This window comes from Anabrus simplex, chromosome 9 (assembly GCF_040414725.1).
Source record: "Anabrus simplex isolate iqAnaSimp1 chromosome 9, ASM4041472v1, whole genome shotgun sequence".
In the NCBI taxonomy this organism is placed as follows: Eukaryota; Metazoa; Arthropoda; class Insecta; order Orthoptera; family Tettigoniidae; genus Anabrus; species Anabrus simplex.
In genome coordinates, this window is record NC_090273.1 from 87,446,716 (window position 1) to 87,474,017 (window position 27,302).

The window sequence follows — 27,302 nt, forward strand, 5'->3', positions numbered from 1 at the left end:
TGCTCCAACTGAACACGATGTAGTGGGGAGGAGGAGGCCTCATTCTACAAACGGCAACTCGCAAGAAGTCTTAACATCTCTTATGGACTCAGGACTACGCAACTTATATCTCGACTGCTAAATGGTCAATGTAACAAGGACAGGATAAGAGACGACATCCTTGAAGAAGTGTCGGTGCACTGAAAGTGATCATGAGCCAGATCCTGAACCAATTCCTACGGTGTCAAAAAGGATAGAGGCAAGTGACATAGTGAGCTATATGTGATTAGTTTCGAAGCTGATAACATAATGACTTCACTGAACAAGATGGGCAGTTTTAATTTTAAAATTAAAACCAACAAAGCCGTCAACCATACATATCTCCAACTAGTGTAAATACTGTATTCATGTTCGATTGTGAGGTAAGATGTATTATTAGACTAAGTTCATATACTGAAAATTTGGTGTTTTTGTTTTCATGTTCTCCCCGAATATAATGTCCAAATCCTTAGGTCCCTTCAAAATGTACTAATGAGATTCCACGGTATTTGTTTATTCAGAGAGAGCTCTGCTTCATAGCACTCTTAGTCTAGCTCCATGGCTAAATGGTTAGAATGCTGGCCTTTGGCCCAGTGAATCCTGGGTTCGATTCCCAGTCGGGTTGGGGATTTTAACCTTCATTGGTTAATTCTAATGGCTTGGGGAATGGATGTGTGTGCAGTCTTCAGTATTAGAATTCATCATAGGTAGGACCCCATCCTCACAGATGTGCAGATCACCTATATGGCAGAGTAACAATTTGTGAAAGCTGATTGTAATGGAAACATAAAAATGAGTTGGTCAATATCTGACTGCATACAATTTCTAAAGAAAGGAGCTTCAAGGAAAGGAGAACCGTACAATTTGAAGAACTTAAAGATAAAGGAAAACAAATCAACATAAAGCAGGACAAATCAACATAAAGCATTACAAGCAAAAAGCTTCAACAAAAACACAATAACAAACAATTCCAATCTATATACAGTATATAAAATATGAGTTTTGTCTGTACATTGCTTGGAATTAAAAAAGAATGGTATTTCTGTGTCTCTTGTGTCCACAGTAACAAGGAAATGCACTTTTTAATTTTCTGTCACCTCTGTATGTATGTATGTATGTATGTATGTATGTATGTATGCACATCATGAGAAAATGGCTGAAGAGAATTTAATGAAAATCAGTATGTAAAGTTGGGGAATGAGGCACTACAATGTAGGTTATAAATAATTTTTTCATGCTAAGTACAATTGTAATTTAGGGAAAGGCCTATAATTTAATTCTCAAATATATCTATGTTATTGGTGGTACTTTCATTAAATATTACATAACTAAAATTATATAGAATCAAATTTCTGAACATTCATGTTTTATACATTTCATCGTATCGACTATGATAGGAGAGATATTCGTGAATTTCAATTTTTGTGCCAAGTCCATGTCAACGCTGAACGAGGAAATGGGTGAACAGAATTTAATGAAAACCGGTATGTAAAGTCAGGGAATAAGGCATTACAATCTAGGCTGTAAATAATTGTATTCATGCTGGATGAAATGGCAGTTTAGTGGAAGGTGCCTAAAATTAAATTTTTAAATACCTATGTTAATGGACCTATAAAAAGTACTACATAACAAAAGGTATAGAGAATACTCTTTCCTATCACTTACCGTACCGACTATAATAGAATTCATGATAAAATCTGAATATAAACTGAAGAGTATGAAGAGTACTGGAGACAAAATGCACCCTCGTCCGACACCAGATTGGATGGCAATTTTTACCACCTTTCAACTTTTATATCAGCAGTTTGATTCCACTATAAGTTGTTTATCATCAATCCCAGTTTCTTTCGCTATTTTGCTTTACGTCGCACCAACACATGATAGGTCTTATGGCGACGACAGGAAAGGAAAGGCCTAGGAATGGGAAGGAAGCGTCCGTGGCCTTAATTAAGGTACAGCCCCAGCAGTTGTTTGGTGTGAAAATAGGAAACCATGGAAAACCATCTTCAGGGCTGCCGACAGTGGGGTTTGAACCCACTATCTCCCGGATGCAAGCTCACAGCTGTGCGGTCCTAACCGTACGGCCAACTCGCCCGGTCCCAGTTTCTTTGAGGATGTGTAACAATTCAGGATGATGTTCAGTATCAAACGCCTTTTTATAATCTAATAAGCAAGTAAATATATCACAATTCATATTTCAATATCTTTGAAATAAAACCTGTACTCAGAAAATCACATTTCTGGTAACAAGAGCATTCCTAAAGCCAAACTAGGGGCGAGACATTTGTTCCTCCCATGACGATATATAGGACCGTGAATAATTTTAACAAAAGCCTTTAACAGTTGGCTCATTAGGGTTAGCACTCTTTGATTCCTACATTCCTTGGCAGCATATTTCTTAGGAATGGGGAGGAAGGTAGAATGTAACCATTCTTCAAGAATTTTTCCCGAGTTGTGAGATAATGAAAATGGTTCTGTCATCTAACAGCTTCAAAAGTTCCATCACGACTCCATTCTTGCCAAGTTTTATTGTTCAGATAACCTCTTCCTTGAGAATATTAGTGCCAGATTAAAAATTGATATCAACCATATTATGTTAATCTCCATCAAAAAGTTTCTCTGTTTACTTTTTCGGACATCAACTCTCTCCCTCTTTATCCAATATAATATCACTATTCTGGTCTACAAGTTTTAGGTCAAAAAATTCCAATATGAGTGATTAATAATTTTTCTGAATAATCTACACACAACATATATATAATCATTAGAAAGGTTATTTTTTTTTTCCAGATTACGATAGGCTATATACACCGAGTGTAGTGGCCATGGATGTTAGAGCTAAGCCATGAATTTGCGAGACAAGCTGATTCAAACCGACCATTGGCTGTAACAGAGAATGGTTTTCTGTGCTTTCCCATTTCCACTTCCAGGCAAATGCTGCGCTGCAGCCGATTCTTTCCACCTACTTATTCAATTTCATTATCATTCATTTCTAGCTCCTCCACTGAGATCGGTGCCAGGAAGTGCATCCGGCCACAAATATAATTTCATCTCGCATCATCCCCAAAACCATATCAGGAAACTGGACTAAGGGGTAGACATACTACAATTATAAACTTTGGATATTATGTTAGCTTATCAGGAGTGTAGGTATTTCTAATAAAACATAGCAACTCAGAAAAATTGTGCATCTGAGACCCTTAAAAGTGAATACTCTGATGACTGCTTGACGTTTGTTGTTTAAAGGGGCCTAACATCGAGGCCATCGGCCCCTAATGGTAAGAAATGAGATGAAATGAAATGATAACTTTCAAGTCCAAAACCCTCCACTGACCAGAATTCAAAGCGTGAGGACGAAGAATGAATGGATGGACGGATATGAATTTAAAATGATCAGTGGATCCGACCCACAGTGCCTCACATGCACAGAAGCTGGCACAAAACAATAGTATTACTCAGGGGGGTCTCTTCCCGCATCGCGCTCACTTCTTTCTCTCCCTGGCCACCTTCTGCGTGACTTCATGTGATATGAGACAGCGCTCACCCGTCCTGCTGACACGTATTACCACTACAGTCTAAAATGGTCATAACTTCTGAACCATTCATGCAAATAATGTCCTTATAAAATACTGAAGGAGGTCACGCAATTTATTTTGATGAGGAACTCGAGGATAATAATGAAATATTTATTTAATTTTAAGGAGTTATATTTTTACCGCGGACTATAGCATAAAATCGCTTCTAGAGGGCAGCCAGCTGGAAATAGGTATGTGACATCGCAGACTTTTTTGTAGAGGTTTCTATGCTCTACAATTCATACGCTTACACTTGGGGTCTATCGTTGATGGTTCACGCAGCGTAAGCCAAGAAATCAACTGACATTTTTGTCTCTTTCTACGTATTTACTGTACATCGGATCACGGATACATAATCATTTTATAGTGGTTCACTACATGAACAGTGTTCGTGTTGTCAGTATCTGAAGTAGAACCACTGTACTGATTAAAATGCAGTCAACATATTACGGAAACGTGTGCGGTGCTATAAATTGTCGGCACGTAAAAGAACTCCCGTGGGACAAAATTACGGCACCTCGAGTCTCAGAAAACCGTAAATGTTGTTAGTGAGACGTAACACAAATAACATTATTTTGCATATTATAAAGACAATAACGACAACAACCATCCTAGCCAGTTAGTTTGCTACTGTGATGGCACAACAATACTTCCTCGTCATCAATGCTTCGTTGTTGAAACACTTTGTAATAAACTCTTGAATATCTCCATTATTACAGCTCGTACGGTAAAAAGGTGTCAGATATAAATGACTGAATGAAAATCATATTTTCTATAATTATGGTTATGTGCTAACAGCTGGGCTGAGTAGCATCTCAAATGGCAATCTTAGCCCAACTTGGCAGGTTCGATCCCCAGTCCGGTGGTGAAGGTTCTCAAATACATAGTTAGTGGGATGTAAAATAAATAACATTACCATTATTATGAGCTAATAACTTGTATTTCTGAAAATATTTCGAAACTCGTGAAACAATACAGTATTCGTGATCCGATATACAGTAAATACGAAGAAAAAGACAAATGTCATGCAAGAAGAGACCTGTTACTGGATCTCGGTTATTTCAAACGGGGGCCTCACACATCCCAGTCATGAATGGTTAAAAAACATAGCCCAGTTCGAAATTTCATTTGGTGGGTTTCACGGTAAGACTGTATCCAGATGCAAAAACGTAATGAAAACTCTTATTTCTATTATTAAGTCAAAATTTCCAGTATTTCATGAGAAATAATTTGTCTCTACGTAACGACCAGGACATTTATTAGGATATGGCATTTTAATGCAAAGAGTAAGGAACTAGCACTGAGAAAATATGCCAATAAGGCTAAGCTTTGGGTTGGTTCATCAAGTAATTAAGTCTCCTGACACAACACGTACGTTTTATTAATTTAATATAATTATTTACTTCATCAGGAAATAAACTGATTATTTTGAGTTGCAAGGTAATATTTTATTTCTTATCATATTATATGTCATGTATTTGATAGTTGATGTTCTACCTGCTCAGCATGTGACGAAATTTAACGCATTTTCACGTTTTAAATCTATTGGAAGTGCCGTTACTTATCGAATCGGACTAAACCAGATTATTATTTGATAAAAGATTGAGAAGATGTTTCACAGGAACGAGAACTCACAAGCTTGCTGTACTGCGACTGTGTACCTTACTCGCTATCGTTCATATCGCGTGACGTCATAGCGTTCCAGCCAATGGAAGCTTCAACCGCCGGAGTAGCCTACCTTTTATTCTAGTTACCTTGAGTATTACTGACCAAGGGACTGCTTCTAAAGCACGATGCTGAGTCGAAAAGGGTCCCAAATCCAGGTCATCGGCCCCTCATAGTGGCATTTATCACCAGGAAAGTAGAACCATGCTATGTGTAATGTTGTGGTATTAATCAAAAGTAGGGGAGACTCGCGATATTCCACACATTTAGTACTATTCACAGGTAGTGTAATGCGCACATGTAACACAGACCTATGGTGTTTCGCACATTGCGGCGCTATTTACAGGCAACGCAAACCTATGGCGTTCCTCACATAAGTGGACTTACAATAGGGACTCGTAGTATCCCGTGGAATTCCTCACATAGTGGGAACTGAGCATAGGTAAGGCAGATCCATGGTGTCGCTCATATAGGGGTACGAATCACAGGTACTGTAGGACCCCCCTCCTGATTCGCACATTGTCGCTACTAATCACAAACCTATTGCGTACCTAACATAGTGGTATTACGTGCAAGTAAATGTGACCCATGGTGTTCCCTGGGTGATGGTAATAATTACAAGAAGTCTCATGGTTCTAATTGGATCACCCCTTGGTCGCCCCTTTTAGTCGCCTCTTACAACAGGCAGAGGATACAGTGGGTGAATTCTTCGTCTGCCTCCCCCACCCACAGGGGGTGTGTGTTTGGTCCACGAGAGGTATTTTTTTCCCTCAAGTCCGCTGGCAAGCCGGTTAGGAGCCCCCTATCTGCCACCTGGGACACGCCACGTGGGAGTATCACCTCTCCCCCTGCTACGCCACCATAGCAGGTTCGTGGAGTGAATACTCTGACTGAGTTATTGGTCCTGTTAAAAAAATAGAGCCTACCAAGTGTATTCATGCAATTTTGTACTATAAAAATTTCAAATGCATTTTCTTGTTAACGAGCAGTTTTTCAGAAGGAAAAAAATGTCTGTGTTCGAGCGCATGCTTTAAAATTAAATTTCCTAAAAAAAACTGTCCATATGCATTTTCTTCGCAAATCCTGATGGTTTACCAGATAATTGCACTTTTACACGTCAAAAGGCCATTTTGAGCATACAGGCTGAACGGCTCACAAATAGGACATGCTACAGCTGGGTGGATACGGGAGAAAATTGTTATTGATACCGTATCTGTTAGTGGTGGAAGTACCACAAGCGTTGTATTTTTTCACTCTGCACACGAATGAATGAATGAATGAATGAATGAATGAAAAAAAATGTGGAGCAAGTTACAGGAAACGTATGCACATCTGGAACACTTACACCGCCTAATCTGTTTTAGGTACAAGCAAGGTTCCCAGGGTACAGTTTTGACTTCAATACAGGTGGAGCTGTGGGCACTAATGCAAGTATATAGCATAAATTTTACTAACTAGACTGTTATTTGACAATAGTGCTAGACCACTTTACTTTCAGATATTAATGTATAGCTTGTGCAGTAAAATGATAGTAATACTGCATCAACAGAAATTATTTACAATATCAACAGCTAACAATATAAGCAGTACGTAAGAAACAAAAGACTATCAGACTACATTAATTTACAGCCTTATGTACAAGTTCAACTGAGTACTTATAAGAAAAGTTTCTCAGTCAGTTCAGATATAATGCATTTTTCATGGCAGAATAAGCTTCAATGAAAGTCTGGAGTTGCCAAACTTGCGTAAGATTTGGATCACAAAATACAATTCAAAGTCTCAAAAATGTGAGATAAAAATTTAAAAAATGAGAAACAGAATTTACAATAATCCTGAAAATTTTAAAAAAGAACAACAAAATCAAAAAAGCATTTCCATGCTATGATTACATTTTTAATGATATGCAGGAAAGTCAGTTGGTGTAGCCAGGTGTCCTGTATTTATAACAGGAAGCATCGTTTGTCCTCATAGGACGATAGCGTAGCACTCGGATACAGTTTTTTAAGCATCATTAAGCGTCTGAATAGGCCCACCTGAGAATGGCAGTCTCTTCTACAGTGTTTGCATGTACAGCGTGAAGGAGCTCAGGAAGTCCTCTTTCTGTCCAACTCTTTTTGTTATTAGATCTTTGTTCTGCTTCCTCTCTGCTTTTTGTGCCCCATTTCTCACAATTAATCAATGAGTACCTTGATCTTTGGCAGTGCTTTCCCACTTGCTGGGAGAAATACAAGCCTGGATCAGTTTCCTTTTTTTTTTTTTTTTTTTTTTTAAGGAATCTTCGAAGGGAAGATGTGACCTTGTGTACATCCTCAAGTTGTTCTCCATAAAACAAGGTCTTGGGCATTCGCTCTACGTCCATTCGTGTTACATGACCCAGCTCATCATCTATGTTGTACTTAACTGGTATTTCTAATATGAATAAAGAAAGAAAGAGACCCAAGGTATCTGACCTGCCCATGACTCAGCAAAGCATATAAACTGGAGATCCCTGAATGCTGTATGACTTCAGTGCAGGGTACTTGTCTCTGCACGAGATCTGGAGGATCATCCTAAGATAGCAAAAGTAGAAGGTCTTAAATCTTTTCTCATGTTTGGCAAGAGTTGTTCAGATATTGCTGCTGTAATGAAGTGTGCTGATGACACACGTTCTTCAGCCTGTATATAACGGTCATCACCTTGGCAATTCTGTCAGTGATCTCGGCATTGAACATAGCAGAATGTGTGTCCGACATTGGCAATGGACAGGAGCCTGTCGCTTGTGGCTTGTGGCTGTACAACGTAGAAGAAAAAGAAGCATCAGCAGGGCTCTATAATTACAGAGAGAAATTAAACCATGAGAATGAATATGAATTCTTCTATTGTATGTTACTCTGTTCACTTGCCAATCCTGACAACCTAATACAGTCTCTGTTAAGACACAGTACTTCAGTTGAGGGAGGGACAGTCCTCCATGCTAGTTCCATTTTTTTATTTTATTTTTTATTTTAAAAATCAAAGTAATGGTTCCAAATTTTTTTTTTCCAACTACAGCACTGAAAATAAGGGATTCTCCTTCGTGCAAATCAAAGACACTATGATTGCATGTATTTATAGAAGAAGGAAACTATATGTATATTCTTAGCTTGCACCTGTGGGACAATTCCTCATCATCATCATTTCCCATTATCCAGCTGTAGCCGGGTCAGGGCAAATATGGTTCATCTCCACTTTCTTTGGTCATTCCACCAATCCTCTTCCAACAATATGTCCCAGTCCAGGTTTATTTCTCTAATACTGCTTGGACTGTGTCCTTCCATCTCAATCGAGGTCGTCCGTGGCCTCTCCTTCCTTGCAATTCCATCACCTGTTTTGGCATTCTTTCATCACTCATTCACCTTATGTGCCCAAATCATCTTAGCCGGGCTCTTCTCTATTCTATCATTAATTTTTTCCACTCCAATTTCTCCCTGGATTTTTTCATTCCTTATTTTGTCTCTTCTACTCTTCTGTATCATACTCCTCAAGAACTTAATTTCGGCAGCCTGTATTCGATTCTCATCCTTCTCTGTCAATGTCCAAGTTTCTGCTCCGTAAGTTGTTATGGGCACGTAATACGTCTTGTACATAGTTAGTTTCCTTTGCTTCCACTGGTACACCTTTGTCCCATAACTAAAGCCCTGCACGGATATACAAAATATTATCTGCACTTCCTTCAACCGCATCTACGGATATTGTAAATATTTAACTATAGTATATTACACCTGAGGTACTGAAATGGATACATCTGTTAACATAATACAGTACGTCTAATGCCTGGCACCAGACCCCCCCCACAATCAGGGGTTTATGAGGAGTTTTCTGTTGCAACAACTACCGACATACTGACCTTTGTTCCTACCTTCCATTAGTTGCAGACAGGAGACAGTTAGGGTTAGGTCAGATTTACGGCTTTATGGTCTCAAGGCTATTTATATATCACCATTTGTCCATACCATTGTCGAGGGTCGCCCAACCACAAACAAAAATAAGAGTACACCTGAGTGAAAATCAATAAACTTCATTATTTAGAAATTATCAGCAAAATTATCCGCACTGCCATACAGTTTGCATCCGCCAGGACACTAACTTCGCGGATATCCGCATCTGCGCAGGGCTCTACCTATAACATGTTTCTTACGCTATGATAGAAGCAGCTTCCAGCTTGAATCCTCTTACTAATTTCAGCATCCAGTCGAGCATTCTCCATTAATTCACTCCCCAGGTATTTGAACGTCTCCACTACTTCCAGGGGCTAATCTGACCTTTACCTTCTTTCTCCCCTCTAGTCATAAGAGTTTTACTCTTTTCTACACTTATTTTCAATCCATATTATTCAATCTTCCCATTCACCACATTAACTGTTCTTGAACATTCATGTCCTCTTCTCCCCAAATCACAATATCATCTGCAAATCATGTTCATTTCTCTTCCTCCATATGCTGCTTTTGCTGTTCTCATGATGTCATCTATTACTATTGTAAACAGGGATTGGCAATAGATTACTTGCCTGTCTCAGCCCACTAGTGATTTTGAACCAACTTGTCCTGCCAACTTGTGTTTGCATGCAACAACAACATTCCTTGTACACTGCCATGATCATTTTCATTAACCCCTGTCCAATTCCTTTTTGCTCCAGACTGTCCAAAACTTCAGTCTTGAGGACAATGTCATATACCTTTTCAATGTCAATGAATGTCATCAGCATATCACTCCCATACTCCCATTGCTTTTCCATTAGTTGTCTCATAATGAAAATGGGCTCTATTGTTGACCTTCCACTTCTGAAACCAAACTGATTTTCCTGTATCTGATTTTCAACCCTCAACCTTATCCTACTTTCCAGCATCCTTTCCATTATCTTAGCAACATGGAATATCAGAGTAATTCCCCTGTAGTTCTTCAATACGTTCTTATCACCTTTCTTGAAAATTGGGATGATTATTCCTTTTTGCCAATCCTCAGGGACCTCCTTATTCTCCCAGACAATCCTGAGAACTATATTCCATTGCAGACCTACAGCTCCAGCTGTCTTTATCACCTCCACTGAAATTTCATCTATTCCAGCAGCTTCTCCATTCTTGATCTTTCTAACAGCCATTTTAATTACATTCATTGTAATTTCTTTGTCCATTTTTTCGTCACTAGTTGCCTTGCCTGGTGGTCCATTGAATGACCATTAGTTCTCATATTCAGCAACTTCTGAAAATACTCTTTTCATCTATCTAGTTTTATCTTTTCCTGTATGATCCTCAAGAACCTCACTTCAGCTGCTTGTATCTTACTTTGGTTCTGCTTAGTCAACGTCCAGGCTGCTGAAGCATAGGTCTGGATAAGTTTATAATAGGACGAGCACCTCATTGACACATCTTTATTCCATGCAATGTCTCTCACACACTGGTAGAAACTTGCCGACTGCTGTTTTCTTAAATCACTTCCCCATCCAAATTTCCATCTTGTGACATAATGCTGCCCAAATATTAAAAAAAATTCACTACTTCAAGAGGTTCATTTCCTATTTTTATCACAGCCCTGGATTTTCTGTTACCTCTCGTCATGATCAAAAGTCTTGCTTTTCGCAGTACTAATCTTCATTCCAAAACTTTTTATCTCCTCATTCCATAAATCAACTTGTGTACGTTCTTCCTCTTCATTATCTCCCCAAACTACAACGTCATCAGCAAAGGGCATAGACTTTACTTGCTAGCCCATCATCTTCTTGATATTATGTAGAATTCTATCCATGATGATAATGAAGAGTAAGGGAGACAATACACTTCCCTGTCTTAAACTTGTCTCAACTCTGAACCATTTAGTTTCACCCACTTTCGTTCTAACACAGCTTTTGCAATTTTGATACAATGCTATTACCATCTGCATTGTTTCATTCCCAATCTGTGCCTATGTCAATGTTTTCCATACCAAATTCCTCGGGACACTGTCGTGTGCCTTTTCAATATCTAGAAATCTTACTACTATGCCTTTCCATATTCCCAATATCTTTCCATCATTTGACGCAATGTGAATATTATTAATATATTATTATATACTAATATTATATTAAGATTATAAAATCAATCATGGTCTTTGTTCATCTATCTCTCCAATCATACCTTGTAATCTTCTGACTGTTCTTTCTAAACCAGGTGTTCCAGCAATCATTTGGTTCCTCCTGCAAAAATCCACCAACTCACCTTCTGGATTTACATTTCCATATTCAAAGGGCCCTACATCATCATTCTTTCCTTGTCTTTCCATTCCAACTTGTGTATTTAAATCTCCCATCAATAGCACTTATCTTCTATTGTCTCTCCACTTCCTCTAAGAAGTCCTCTAGATGTTCATCTATGCAACCTGCTTGTGGGGCATACAACTGAAATAGATCTTTCATGCCATTTTCGAACTGGAATCTCATCACCATCATCCTATTGCTGACGCATTTTGTAGATTCCACATATACTTGGATTTCTTTTCTAAGTATGATGGCCACTCCATTTTTTGCTTCAGGTCCTCCACTGTAAAACAGCCTGTATCCTTCTTCAGAAAAATCTCTCCTGTACCCCTCTTCTTGGTTTCACACAGTCCAAGTATGGCTATATCTTTTTTTTTTTTTCATGAAGTCGACCAGTTCTTCTGTCTTTGCCGTCAGTGTCAGGACATTTTGTTGCAATCTTGATGTAGTTTGATGCTGGTTGCCCACTTCTCACAGTTCTCCCAGCACCCAAAGAGGTGTGCGTCACCTGCAGGGGATGCCCTAAACTTTTCCGAGCCACCATATCTGCTTTATCCACATAGGCTATTGTTATGATAGACTCGCCACACCTTAAGGAACTTTATACCTACTGCCAGGTTCAAAATTAGGCCACACCTTACAAGGAAACAGACGCCTTTTGTAGGCGCTCCTCTGGAGTACAGAGGCTACGAGTTTGCCCTTTCCGCCACTCTCCCTGAGTATCATCATCATTCAAAAAAATCACAGGATAGCATGCAGTCATCATACTGGACAGAGGAAGACAGACACTTGCTTAATGATCTCTACCTCTGAGGCAAGGAGGAACTAATTCCTTAACCAAAGATGGTGTGCTCAGTAAATGAAGATCACAAACCATCTATCATCACAGTCAATAGATCGTATCAAAGTCCTTGGGCATTACAAGAGAAAAGAAAAACACATAATTCAAGGGAGTTTCCAACAACTGTATATCAAAAAGTCATTAAAGAATTTACTCATTTGTATTTAACCATCGTCATCATCAACACTTCTTCGTTCCAGCAAACAAGGTGCTGTTGTGTACAAGCCGCCTCTAGTTTGTCCTGTTCACCCACAGATGATGTTCATATTTGTGACGCCAGTTTACATCTCTGATTTCAAGGTCCTTGTGCTTCTCCCAAACATCACAACGTCTTTCTCTTGGTCTCTTTCCAGGAACAGGTCAAAGTCAAAGTATGCTCGAGGAGTCCTATGGGGATCCATCCTTTTTATGTGATTATACAATTGTAATCTCTTCACTACGAGGCTCTCCAGCAAGCTTCTTTCCAATCCAAACTGGTGTCAGATAATCCACATTCCTTATTTTATCCATTTTTGCTTTTTGTAGACAAGAACAGAGGATCTTCATTTCTGTTGCTGTTAACCATAACAGAGGGAATCATAGAACTACAGGAAAATCAACCAACCAACAGGAAAATTCCACTCCAGGGAAGAATATGATATACAGTATGTTGTTCAGTATTTAATGATAATTTTATTGGTTTTATGTCCCACTAACTACTTTTATGGATTTTACCGATGCCAAGGTAATGGAATTTACCTTGCAGGAGTTTTTACAGGCCAATAACTCTACAAATACAAAGCTGTCATTTTTAAACACCTTCAAGTACCATCAGCCTGAGCTAGGATTGAACCCAGCAACTTGGGCTCAGAACGCCAGGGCTTTTACCATTTGAGCCACAAAGCCCAGTGGTATTTAATGACTGCAGTGTATACATCAAAGACAACGATGTTCACTCACTTTTTACCAATTCCCCCTGTGGGTGAGGGTGAAAGAATACATCCACAGTAACCCCTGCCTGTCGTAAGAGGAAACTAAAAGGGAATCGCAGGGCTTTCAACTCAAAAGCAAGGGTTGGTAACCACGGGACCTCTAGTCAAGACTGGACTTGCTTTCACTAACTTCTTCGAGGCTTCTCGCTTTCATCTTTGCTATTCTACCTCCCTTGGTCAGCTCTTGTTCTCTTCTAACCCTGATGGCATTAGGTTTGCGAGGCCTAGGGAGTCTTTCATTTTTTCCCCAATAGCTGTCAGTGGCTGTCAATCTGTGTCGAGTCCATACACAGCATCATGCAAAAGTAAGTAGGGTATCTCAATGACTAACAGAAAGTCTGCTGACTAATCTCATGTACATTATGTACACTATTTACTTTTGAGGTTAATATATGATAAAATCATACAGACAAGGTATATATGGAACATCTCAACCAATGCAGGTCGCCTACGGGAGTCAAATCAAAAGACCTGCATCTGGCAAGCCGAACTAGTCCTCGGACACTCCCGGCACTAAAAGCCATATGCCATTTCATTTCATCTCAACCAATATCAAAAGGATGGACAACATTTCTTGGAGCAAACTGTGACTGGTAATGAAACCTGGTTCCATCATTTTGAGCCAGTAATAAAGAGGATGATTCAGGAAGGGAGACCATCCTTAATCATGAAGATCAAAAAAGGCAGTCATCTACTTTGGCTGGCAAGAACATGTAGACTCTGTTCTTTGATGTCAATAGTCTCTGGTGTTGGAAGGTGTTACAGGGAAGGCAACAACTGACACACTTTTTGCTCGGGTAATATGGATCATCCTTCTCTCCCCTTGTTGACTATCACATCTTTCAACTGTTGAGAGAGCCCTGAAGGGAAAGCATTTCACCACAAATCAAAATGTTTGTGATGCTGGGGTGATTCAACCAGCAATCAACATTGTTCTTTGTGGCAGTAAACGAGAAGTTCAACACTGGTTCAGGTGCACGAATGGAGGGGGTGATTACCTGTCGACACCATCGAAGTGCCTCAGTATGCTACTGTGATACAGCATATATTATCCAATACATTCAGTGTAAGTTTCTAGACACCTGTCAACGTTGTAATTAATCAACTCTTTATATATTAAGGGTGAATCAACGAAAATGTTCACCTCAAATAACTTGTGAACTGTTGAAGATATCGAAAATCTATTTTCACTTTCAGTAATGTTACGAAGGGCTCACAAACTTGTAGTGCTCTTCTCCAGTGTCAATATCTGCCAAGATAATGGTACTTTGTTTAAATAAATAGAACTGCACTGTTTTCTACATTTAGCCGTAGATATATGGGTACTGCAAATTCAAGGGAATAATTATTTTCAAAATCTGACAAATACTTCGAGAAAATGGAAGGTCTTAAAACATGTTCATTTGACAGCCATGGGTCACCTTACTCGAATGAACGTTGCCCTTTAAAAGTCATTGGATATCCGTGTTTCCTCTGTCTGTTACCTACAGCAATATTAAAGCTTTTAAATCAGATTATGTTATCACAGTGTATTTATGGGCACGGTAGAGCAAGCAAATACGTAGCTGTCCGAAGAAGGTGAAGAAACTCTGTATATAGCACACGCCTTGGCCACCTGGTTAGCGATTCATTCGATTTTGAAAATAAACTCCTGAAACTGTAATATCCATATCTCCAATACTAGATGGACAAAACAATGTAGTTACATTTAAAAAACAAAGTTATTACCGTTATTGCAACAGATATCAAAACCATGGAGACGTACTGTGTAATAATAATAAGCCCCTTAGTAATATTAGTGACAGCGACTTCAGATTTTTGTATCCTTATTGATTTCTGAGTTATTTGAGGAGAATTATTCAGCAGACTTTCATGTATACCAGCCCAGTTTTGGATGCTTTTACCTACTTCACCAATACTCCACACAGCACTTATCAGAAGCATATATCTTACCAAATAGATGTGATAACCAGATTGCTGAATAAGTTAACTCGTAAATTGGCATTTAGATAGAACTGCTATTGATAACAATGTACAGGAAAGACTACGATTTCTTTCAGAGAGCAAATTAAAACAAAAGCAACTCTCATGCAATCTGCTTTTTACCACAGAAGAATTATGTAATTATGGAACTGTTAATAACAATATATTACCACTGGATCTTGTTCAAACTGAATAATTCCGTAGCAAAAATAATTGCAAAATGCTCTAAGCTCATGCATACTTCAAACAATGGCAAAGTCAATGTATCTTGGATCAAATTCCAACAACAAAAGATCTACTTCAAGAACTTAACTACATGATTAAGCAACCACAATCTGTCTACAGATAGTGATGCATCTGAGAAAGTACATGTTAAAGGCAGTTAGATGCTCTAATGCAGGTTTAAAGCTTAACTGAATATACAATATATTAGAGCAGTGGTTCTCAAACTTATTGGTACCACAGACCCCCTTTTTACGTATCAGTACTTTTGCAGACTCCTTCAAAGTGTCAGTGGAATATATAAGATATATTTTGGGACCAAGTAGTGATACATAATTAATGACGATTCACAAGATGCAAGGATTGCTTTTCATTACTACTTCCCAACGGAACTTTCTCAATTGCCTCTTATTCGTTTAAAAATTCTGGGTTTCATTTTCAAAACATCAATTGACTTACCAGAATGATCCAAATGTCTTGTTTCAAGCTGTCTCAAGAAGAGTAGCAGGATTCATAAATTTTTTCCAAAGTCTCAAAACATACAACCACTGAGCTTGCTCTTATATATTGTTGACAGCTGAAGCCACAATTCCTTACTGAAGATATTCACCAAAATATTGCCTTCATTATTCTTTTACTTGAATACCTCAGAAAGCAACTGAATTAGAAGATGAACATCCTGAATGCATATCATTGTCACCAGGTTTTTTTTTTTTTTTCAACCTACGTTTAAGCCAACAATCCATTGTAGGCAAAACTTAATTATTTGTTTTGTATTTGGCTGAAGGCTGTCAACAACAATAAAATGTATTTGTAAGTTGTACCAACAATCCAATAAATTTATAACCAATGCTCTTCTGACATCACATCAACAAATCCTGCTGAAGGAAAGGAAAAAATTCTCTATCCAAAATTTTTGTTGGTAGATCCCCATAAAGAGCTTCAGGAACCCTAAGGAGTCTGCAGGCTTCACTTTGAGAACCACTGCATTAGAACTTTATTCCTTTTTAAACATCAGAGGATGTTTTTCCCAGAGCGAAAATACTGCATACCTGGAAAGCGCTTTAATAATAACTTGCTTCATCTTCCATGAAGAGGAAATGTGTTAAGATATCAAATGGTAAGTAATAAAAATGTAACAAACATTTTAAGAGGGCAGTTGATTGTGCTATATTGGTCCAAAATTATAAAAAAATTCTCCAGTGAAAGGATACTGCAATGATATAAAGAGAAATAGTAATGAAGCACAGCTAAGAAACTAGTGATATTTGAAATACCTAAGAAGTGAGCAACATTTGAAATATTTCTGTAATTATTACTGTCCTGTACTGTATGAACTCTGTACCTTCTGAATTACTGTCTTGAGACAAACTGACACTGACAAGAGTGGAATCTACCACATCGTTAGTTTAGTATTTTGCACTTGTAAAACTTTAATATATATTATTTACAGAAGAATGGAGAGACAAGTTGAAGCTAAGTTGGAAGATCAGTTTAACTTCTGAAGAAACCACCGAAGCAATACTGGTTATATGTATAGAAGACTGAAATAGCAAAGCATTGACAACATTGACTGGAACGAACTAATCAAGAATCTGAAGGTAATCAGGATCAAATATAAAGAAAGGAGGATTATCTTCAATCTATAATTTTAAAAAAATCAGTCTGTAGCAATAAGAACCGAGGGCTATGATAAACAAACAGTTATTCACAAAAGTGAGGTAGGGCAGCAGGTTATCTCCCCTCCTGTCCAATGTTTATATAATAGTGGTTTTTTGTTTTGATAGTAAGGACAACTAGGTAATCATCCTCCCAATGTTTATATAGAACAGGCAGCAAAGGAAATATTTAAAAAAAGATTTTGAAAAAGGAATCACAGTTCATGGGAAGGTAATCAAATCTCTGCATTTTGCCAACATTGTTGTTTTATCTGAGTCTCAAGGAGAAGATCCAGAGAAATATTCCTGAACTGTAGGAGTCCAGCATAAAAATAAATAAAACCAAAACAAAAGTAACAGAATGTAGTGCAGTCGAATCTGAAATGATGATATCCACCACTCTCCGAGAGTAACGATAATCTTAGAAAAATTTAAAGAAAGCCAACTCAGATGGTCTGTTATACCGAAAGAAGATCACAGCATATGTTGCTCACCGAGTTGAGAGGGTGACATTAGCAGGTGACCCAGCACTCTTCTTCTTCTTCTTCTTTTTCGACCGCTTCTTTCTTCCCCACACCTGTGGGGTCGCGAGTGCAAACTGCGCCACACATATGGGGATTTGGGCCTGTTTTATAGCCAAATGCCCTTCCCAATGCCAATCCTATATGGAGGGATGTAATCACTATTGCATGTATTTTTGTGGTTGGTAGTGTGGTTTGGTGTGCTGTGTGAATATGCAGAGGAGAGTGTTGAGACATACACAAACACCCAGTCTTCGAGCCAGAAGAATTAATTCCCGGACCAGACAGGGAATCAAACCTGGGACCCTCTGAAACAAAGGGCGATACGCTGACCATTTAGCCAACGAGTGATGACAAAAAAATAAGATAGAGAACCAGAGTTAAGAAGGTCTTTGAACATTCCAATGGTGATTCTGCTAGGGCCTAAGGCAGGATGTACTGGAGGAGAGCGATCAGAAACCTGACTCCATTCAACCAAAAGCAGAAGAGGAGGAAGAAGAAGATACAATTCTGGTAATGCAAAAGCCATAAATTTAAGACCCTATTGAATTACTGGTCTTAAGAAGAGGTACATTTATTTGAAACTACATAATTACAATCAAAGCATTATCAATCCACAAAAATGAAGAGAGCATACAGTCTTTAAACAAAGTGTGAATGTTATGAAGTTGAAGTAGAAAAATAACTTTGCAGAACCAGAGCTGTTTGGTCTACACAACACTATCTTCCTAGGCAGCCAACTACTCAAGACGACTGACGAGGTCAAGTATCTCAGCTCTCCGATGCCAGAATTGATGATGATGTCAAGTATCACATAATAATAATAACAACAACAACAACAACAACAACAGCTTAAACGTCCCAGTAACTACTTTTTCAGTTTCCAGAGACACCGAGGGGACAATTTTATCTCGCAGGAGTTCTTTTATGTGCAATTAAATCTACCAACACGAGGGCTGACAAATTTGAGCACCTTCTAGTACAAGCGGTCTGAGTCAGGAATGAACCTGCCAAGTTGGGGTCAGAAGGCCACGCCTCAACCATCTGAGCCACTCAGCTCGGCAACTATTACATCAATGGCGGCTGGATAAAATGGTGATAACCAACAGGTGTCTTGTCGGACAGATGGATGCCCATTAATCTTACAGTTTGCAAGATTGGTCGTCAGAGCTGCCCTCATGCATGGTTCAGAAAGCCAAGGCAGAAGGAGCATGATTGGCAAATGCATGCCACAATGATGTGAATGCTGTGGTGGTCTGTGGGTGTTACTCTGACCAACCAAATACATAATGAGCAGATGTGAGGATCCTCTGGTATCTATAATCTATTAGTTTCATGGTCTGTATTGATAGTTCAAGTACAAGTATGAAGGATGAGTTCTCCACCTAATCAATACGTTATTTTACATAGTGACAATTATTTACATAAAAACAGTACCGGTTTCGACCCGTAAATAGGTCATCTTCAGCTGCTAGAGAACTTACTTAATAGCGACTGTACAGATAAACACTACTAAAATTAAAATTAAACAAGAATGCCAGTGATTCTTGATCAACTCTAAGAACTGTATCCGATTCCAGCCTCAATATATGTAATATTTGAAAATAACACCCTTAACCCCAAAACTGTACTATAGGTATATATGTTAACATTAAGTAATTTTAGAATAGTGGTATCATGTTTATTTAATGGCATTCTTGTTTAATTTTAATTTTAGTAGTGTTTATTCTGTACAGTCGCTATTAAGTAAGTTCTCTAGCAGCTGAAGATGACCTATTTATGGGTTGAAACCAGTACTGTTTTTATGTAAATAATTGACACTATGTAAAATAAAGTATTGATTAGGTGGAGAACTCATCCTTCATACTTGTCCTCTGGTATCATCGCCACTGGTGAGAAACTGGAGAAAAGAAAACTTCACTGGTATGGACATGCCAAATGGTGTGATGAAGATCATCCTGCACAAAAAATTCTTGCCCCTGTGAGGAATCTTTAAGGTCATCCCTGTCGCTAACGAGTTTTCTCGCTTGTATTGTTATGTAATGGGACAAGATGAATTCCACCATGTACATCATTCTTTGGACATGTGTTCCTTGTGTTCCTTGGACATTGAGGAACTAAGCAGAGGAATGCAAGGCCAAAGACTACTTAGGAGAAGATTTACTGAATCCGTCTTACATAAAGAAGGGGTACCAAATGATCTGGAGTTAGAAAGAAAAGTATACAATCTCAGGATAAGATATCCTGACTCCAAGTAAATTTGGGAGTGCATAATTGAAAGGTGGAGAAACAGCCAGGAAAGAAGAAGGTTCTTGGATTTCAAATTCATACTGGACAGCTTACTGTCAATGATAACTGCTCATAGTACAGCAAAAGTTAAGTTATCTGGAAACAAATGGGAAGAGCAATGCATACGTGCATTACATACACTGACTGACAGAGCAAATGCAACACCAAGAAGGAGTGGTTCGAAAGGGATGAAAGTTGGGGAAAAAACAGAGACGGCACGGACGAATAATTGATGTTTATTTCAAACCGATATGCAGGTTACACAATGCGCACGGCATCGACTCAGTAGGATGTAGGACCACCGCGAGCGGCGATGCACGCAGAAACACGTCGAGGTACAGAGTCAATAAGAGTGCGGATGGTGTCCTGAGGGATGGTTCTCCATTCTCTGTCAACCATTTGCCACAGTTGGTCGTCCGTACGAGGCTGGGGCAGAGTTTGCAAACGGCGTCCAATGAGATCCCACACGTGTTCGATTAGTGAGAGATCCGGAGAGTACGCTGGCCACGGAAGCATCTGTACACCTCGTAGAGCCTGTTGGGAGATGCGAGCAGTGTGTGGGCGGGCATTATCCTGCTGAAACAGAGCATTGGGCAGCCCCTGAAGGTACGGGAGTGCCACCGGCCGCAGCACATGCTGCACGTAGCGGTGGGCATTTAACGTGCCTTGAATACGCACTAGAGGTGACGTGGAATCATACGCAATAGCGCCCCAAACCATGCCGCCGCGTTGTCTAGCGGTAGGGCGCTCCACAGTTACTGCCGGATTTGACCTTTCTCCACGCCGACGCCACACTCGTTTGCGGTGACTATCACTGACAGAACAGAAGCGTGACTCATCGGAGAACACGACGTTCCGCCATTCCCTCATCCAAGTCGCTCTAGCCTGGCACCATGCCCGGCGTGCACGTCTATGCTGTGGAGTCAATGGTAGTCTTCTGAGCGGACGCCGGGAGTGCAGGCCTCCTTCAACCAATCGACGGGAAATTGTTCTGGTCGATATTGGAACAGCCAGGGTGTCTTGCACATGCTGAAGAATGGCGGTTGACGTGGCATGCGGGGCTGCCACCGCTTGGCGGCGGATGCGCCGATCCTCGCGTGCTGACGTCACTCGGGCTGCGCCTGGACCCCTCGCACGTGCCACATGTCCCTGCGCCAACCATCTTCGCCACAGGCGCTGCACCGTGGACATATCCCTATGGGTATCGGCTGCGATTTGACGAAGCGACCAACCTGCCCTTCTCAGCCCGATCACCATACCCCTCGTAAAGTCGTCTGTCTGCTGGAAATGCCTCCGTTGACGGCGGCCTGGCATTCTTAGCTATACACGTGTCCTGTGGCACACGACAACACATTCTACAATGACTGTCGGCTGAGAAATCACGGTACGAAGTGGGCCATTCGCCAACGCCGTGTCCCATTTATCGTTCGCTACGTGCGCAGCACAGCGGCGCATTTCACATCATGAGCATACCTCAGTGATGTCAGTCTACCCTGCAATTGGCATAAAGTTCTGACCACTCCTTCTTGGTGTTGTATTTGCTCTGTCAGTCAGTGTATATACTGAACTCACAAGAAGAATAGCCAAGGAAAAGTAGGCACTCATGAAACAGAAACTATTTTGACAAGTAAACACACAAATATAGAGATTAGGAAATCTGTTGTCTGGCTCCATGGCTAAGTGGTAGTGTGCTGGCCTTTTGTACAAAGGGTCCCAGGTTTGATTCCTGGCTGGGCCAGGAATTTTTGCCATCTTCAACATTAGAATTCATCTTATGTAGGGTCTCATTATCACAGACATACAGGTCACCTATACAATGTTAAATAAAAAAAACCTGCACCAGGTCTCTCTGGTGTCCACACAGCATCATCACCAGGAAATCTGTTTACAAAATCATTTGCATGGAGCATACCGATTTATGGAAATGAAAATTAGACCTTAGGAAAACGGGAGAAGAGCCGTCTTGAAGCAGCAGAAATGTGCAAATGGCACAAATAACAGAAATATGATGGACTGAAAGAAAAACAAATCGAGAAGTATTTAGAGAAGTAAAGGAGGAAACAAGACTGTTAAAAGAAATGGAATCTGAGATATCACACATCATCATCTTCACTAATATTTCTGATGGCAAAATTTTAGAGAAGAAAGGGAGAGGTCGACCTAGGAAAACATATCTGATGGACATCAGAATATGAAAGAAATGAATGAATGAACTTGCAACCTAACATCTAATGTAGGCATATTTTCAATAAAAGTTTTAATTGATGTTGCATGATTCTGTTACACCCTACAGAATTCCTTGTGGTCTCATTACCAGTTCAGAAAAATATGAGTTGTAGAATCTGGCTTATAAGTAAGAGTAAATCTATTATTTCAACTTACAGCAATTCTTACAGTCAAATATATATAAAAGATACTCTATATTTTACAAGAATGAAATATAAGGTATCACCCATTCAAACAGTATCAATTATTACGACAGGTCCATAAAAAAATAATAAAAAAAGTATGAGGGGTAGTCTACTTTTAATACACCATCTTCATTAACATATGAGTGGATCAAAGTTTCACTGAAGAATCTAGTTCAACTAAGGACTAATAATAATCATTCAAACTATCCTCTTATGAGGAAACTATCCTGCATCAAGATTGGGAAAGTAAAATGCTATAGATATTGTTGAAAACGCCAGAAGTCTTAATTTGTATGCACAATATTAGTTACTAATAGGAAACCGTAGCTACAGGAGAATTGCATAAAATACTGTAAATATGAAGGAAATGAATGAACTCGCAACCTAACGTCTAACGTAGGCATATTTTCAATAAAAGTTCTTGAGGAGTATGATAAAGAAGAGTAGAAGAGACAAAATAAGGAATGAGAAAATCTGGAAAGAAATTGGAGTGGAAAAAATGAATGATAGAATAGAGAAGAGCCAAGATGATCTGGGCACATAAAGCGAATGAGTGATTGTATTGTCATATGTATACTTTTTCAAAAGGTACAATCAAAGGTTCCACCTTTACAATACTAATTTTTTTTTTGTTTAATTAACAATTGAGAACCTGGATGCAATAACAGCGTTAGTAGATTTAAGTTGTTTTGAGAAACAGGAAGTCAAAGTTTTAAATTTGAGTAACTAAAATACAGTATAAATACAATTGAGGTAATATGATCATCATCATCATCATCTCCCATTATCCAGCTATAGCCGGGTAGGGGCAAATATGGTTCCTCTCCACTTTCTTCGGTCTTTCCACCACTCCTCCTCCAACACTGTGTCCCAGTCCAGGTTTCTTTCTCTAATACTGTGTTGGATTGTGTCCTTCCATCTCAATTGTGGTCATCCACGGCCTCTCCTTCCTTGCATTTGCATTTCCATCACTGTTTTTTTGGCATTCTTTCATCATTCATTCGCTTTATGTGCCCAAACTATCTTAATCGGCTCTTCACTATTCTATCATTCATTTTTTCCACTCCAATTTCTTCCCGGATTTTCTCATTCCTTATTTTGTCTTTTACTCTTCTGTATCATACTCAAGAACTTCATTTCAACTGCCTGTATTCGACTCTCATCCTTCTTTGTCATTGTCCAAGTTTCTGCTCCGTAAGTTGTTATGGGTATGTATCTATCACGTGTGTTTAACACCTTATCTTCATTTTAACTCAACCAAACATTTGTGCTCCAGCATTTTAAGAACATTCTCCAAATTTTATCATACATTTTAACTGACTTATTCGGTAACCCAAATCGTATTTTAATGTGAATTTGTTTTTGTCTATTTTACGTATTCTTACAATTATTTCGGCTGATGATGTCCACCAGAAAGGACAAAACATGTCCTGGCATTTGTTAATTGCTCATTCAAAAACGTATTGTAAAGGTGGAACCTTTGACTGTACTTTTTGAAAAAGCTACAGGAGAATGATGGAAAATTTACCTTCGAGTGATGTGGAAGGCAACTGCCTCTAAATAGGAAGACAATATGTAGGATATTAAAGAGCTATGTTTCCCAAAGTGATTGTCAAGAGTTCACAAAATGATTACAGGAGACTTTTACTTGGACCATGATCAGCGCTTACCGCAATTGTCACAAAAGTTTACTCCATCTAAACCAAAAGAAAACTCCTTCAGTGTGGACAATCAAATGTGTAACCACTCTTGAAGAACACAGACTGAACCTCCACACTGTACAAATATGGTCACCCTGAATGATTACTACTTTTAAGATCAATGCAGTGACTCAAGATGCTAGTTTAAAGTCTACTTTGATCATTTTGTGAAATCACCCATTTCTATCTCTTACATTTATATTTCATACCACCCAAAGGTAAACATCCCATTGTTTCTCCTGAAGACCAGGTTTCCCATCAGCAGCTAATATGGTTTATGCAAACTAGAAATTGTGTGATGCTTTCAATGATATCAACAACACTGTGCTTTTATTTTTCCCTCGAACGGGGATAGATTCCTAGATAATTTGTCTTTGCCATATTGCACATCTTATAAATCCTACACATTTCCTTTTTTTTTTTGGTTGTCAAATTCTCTTCAATTCACTACGGTACATATTCAAGTTTAGGACGCAGTATAGTAACATACCCTAAACAGAGTTGGTAGCCATTGACGTATGATCATCGGAAAAGTTACATCGATGACATTGACATCACTAGAGAACCGACTAAGGATCCGACCAAGTGGTGTGGTGTCAAAGAAGGACATTGGACACTTCAGAACGTTTACCAGCAGAGCCCTATGTAGCAGCATAGCAGCATTCAGTGTACCAATGCTCACAGTAATTGAAGACAAACTGACGCTCACAACTGCAAGGAAAAGCATGCTCACACTATTAGGATAGAAAATGTAAGGGAGATTGTTAAAAGAATGGAAAAAAAAAACATAAGAATAATCATTATCACTAGAATGCTCTGAAAAAGACAATGTTATGTTTAGGAGGAAGACAAGAAGCACCAACAAACCTTTTGATTTATAACCTATTAATATGAGATTAAATATATGGAAGTACTCGAGAAGTTGCTTTCCATGGTAAGAAGTATTACACTGCTATGTTACATTCCTGAACCATCCAACAGGCTTACTCACGGCAACATAAATGGTAGAACTAAGGCATTAGTATGCAAACATTAATATGAGGGTGGAATGAAAAACACACAACTTTTCTTTTTTACAAAATATTTAATGAGTAGGAAAAAAAATGCATAAGAAAACTCTTTTACTAATTTTTTCATCCTATGAACTACATCGCTCATCATGACACCAACTTGCATACATATACCTTGTTCACAGAGCTCGGTTCTCGATAGCTGCAGTCGCTTAAGTGCGGCCAGTATCCAGTATTCGGGAGATAGTGGGTTCGAACCCCAATATCGGCAGTCCTGAAGATGGTTTTCCGTTTTTTCCCATTTTCACACCAGGCAAATGCTGGGGCTGTACCTTAATTAAGGCCACGGCCGCTTCCTTCCCACTCCTAGCCCTTTCCTGTCCCATCGTCGCCATAAGACCTAACTGTGTCGATGCGACGTAAAGCAAAAAAAAGCTTGGTCCCCAGAAGTACAGCAACCTGCACATGACTGATTTCACATGTTCATCTGAATCGAAGTGTTGACCTCTTAGGAATTTCTTCAGTGGTCCGAAGAGATGGAAGTAGGAAGGTACAAGATCTGGACTGTACGGTGGATGACTGGGTAAATCCAAACCTTACTTCTCAATTTTTGCACAAAGAGAAGCCGCAACGTGGGGGCGACCACTGTTTAACTTTCACCTTTCTGGACTGCTGAAGAAATTTCTAGGAGGTCAGTACTTCAGTTCAGACAAAGAAGAGAGCTTTGGTCATGCACAGGTAGGTAAACTATGCAGGGAATGGAGTTCTATGAATGACGCAGTCAACTATGTCAACAACAGAAAAACTATCCCAAAAGACTTGGTTCATATGTTGAAAAATAAGTAAAAGCTGTAGTTATTCGTGCATATCTTTTTTTGTTTTTTTTGTTTTTCCTATTCATTAAATATTTTGTTTGAAAAATATACATTACTTTTCGATCTTCCCTTGCAAAATAGCCATGCCAATGGATTAAACAGGGACTGTTTTGTTGAAGTGATACAAGGCAATGTACAAATGAGCCAGATGAAACTGTTTGAATGCTTCTTTATAGGTATCTTAACAGTTTCCCTGAAATTTCCAGCAGTGGAAGATCAGTACCATTGATATGATCTAGTCATATGGGTATTCTTAAACTGGATACAAAGACTCAATAAGTTATATTTATTGGCTGTAATAAAAACACATAAAGGTTCACTTAATAAGCCATCCATTCAGTCATGATAAAGAAAACAGAAACATGATAAAATGACATGGAAAATAGCAGCTTGAAGGTATTTCACTGAAGATAACATTAGTTTCAACCATGAAATTCTTACACGTACATGAAAGTACATGTTAAATGTGATACAAGCAGAACAAATATCATCCCCTCTAAACATCTGAAGTTCTTATGGTCCAAAGTTACAATCTCAAATACTGACAACTTTGTGTAATACAAATAACAGGAAAGAAAGTCTTAAATTTTCCATTAGTAGTGAAGGCTTAGACACACAGTTTGTACAAAGTGCATTCTTACATAAATGAGGGGAAAAAATTCCCCAAACACAAATATGAAATTTCAACAAAATCAATCAGGAACACATTCCTTGAGAAAAACAACCAGAAAAATAAATGTAAAATAGCCACAAGGAAAGCCACACATGAACATTCAGAAACCCTCAGAATATAGTATGGTTCCCATTACAAGTTTTACAGTCATAGTCACAGAAGTACCCATAACAAGTGAGCATTTAATCAAGTGTGAATTTACAAAGAGGACAGTATTAGAAACAGCCAATTCATAATCAAAGAAGACAGTAGGCAAGTAACACAATCAAGCTGTCAGTCTGATGATATTTATAGTTTTTAAAAGGAAAGATAGGCAATGAATTTGGAAGAAAGAAAACAGAAGAAAACAAAAATATGATAGGAGCTTAAAAGACAACTGTATAAAATTATCTCCTGTACCTACCAAACGAAACTACTGCAAGTTGTCACGAAGCCAATTACAACAAAACTTTCATTGCACAATAATTCTTGTGTGTTCAATACACGATTTGACAAGTGCCTTTCACAAGCCACTTATGAATTACGCCTTCTCTCCACCCCATACCGAGTCTATGTACATCCACTAGCCCATCATCTGCAGTTTTTGTGGACTGTCGGAATAAAATAAGCTCTTTAAAGCACTGTATCAATAACAACAAGAAAC

The 27,302-nt window shown here is 38.9% G+C and overlaps 1 protein-coding gene across 10 annotated transcripts in view; it reads right to left on the minus strand.

Moving 5' to 3' along the window:
* The window catches only part of MRP (Multidrug-Resistance like Protein 1), a 482,909-nt gene that overhangs the window by 140,624 nt on the left and 314,983 nt on the right, over window positions 1–27,302 (minus strand). For 2 of the 10 annotated variants that reach the window (XM_067153603.2, XM_067153600.2), the window contains exon 21: window positions 24,592–24,812. The exons of the other annotated variants lie outside the window; for them this stretch is intronic. In XM_067153603.2, the coding sequence (XP_067009704.2) occupies window positions 24,592–24,812 (221 nt within the window). The remainder of the gene's footprint in view (window positions 1–24,591; window positions 24,813–27,302) is intronic. 10 annotated transcript variants of the gene reach the window in all.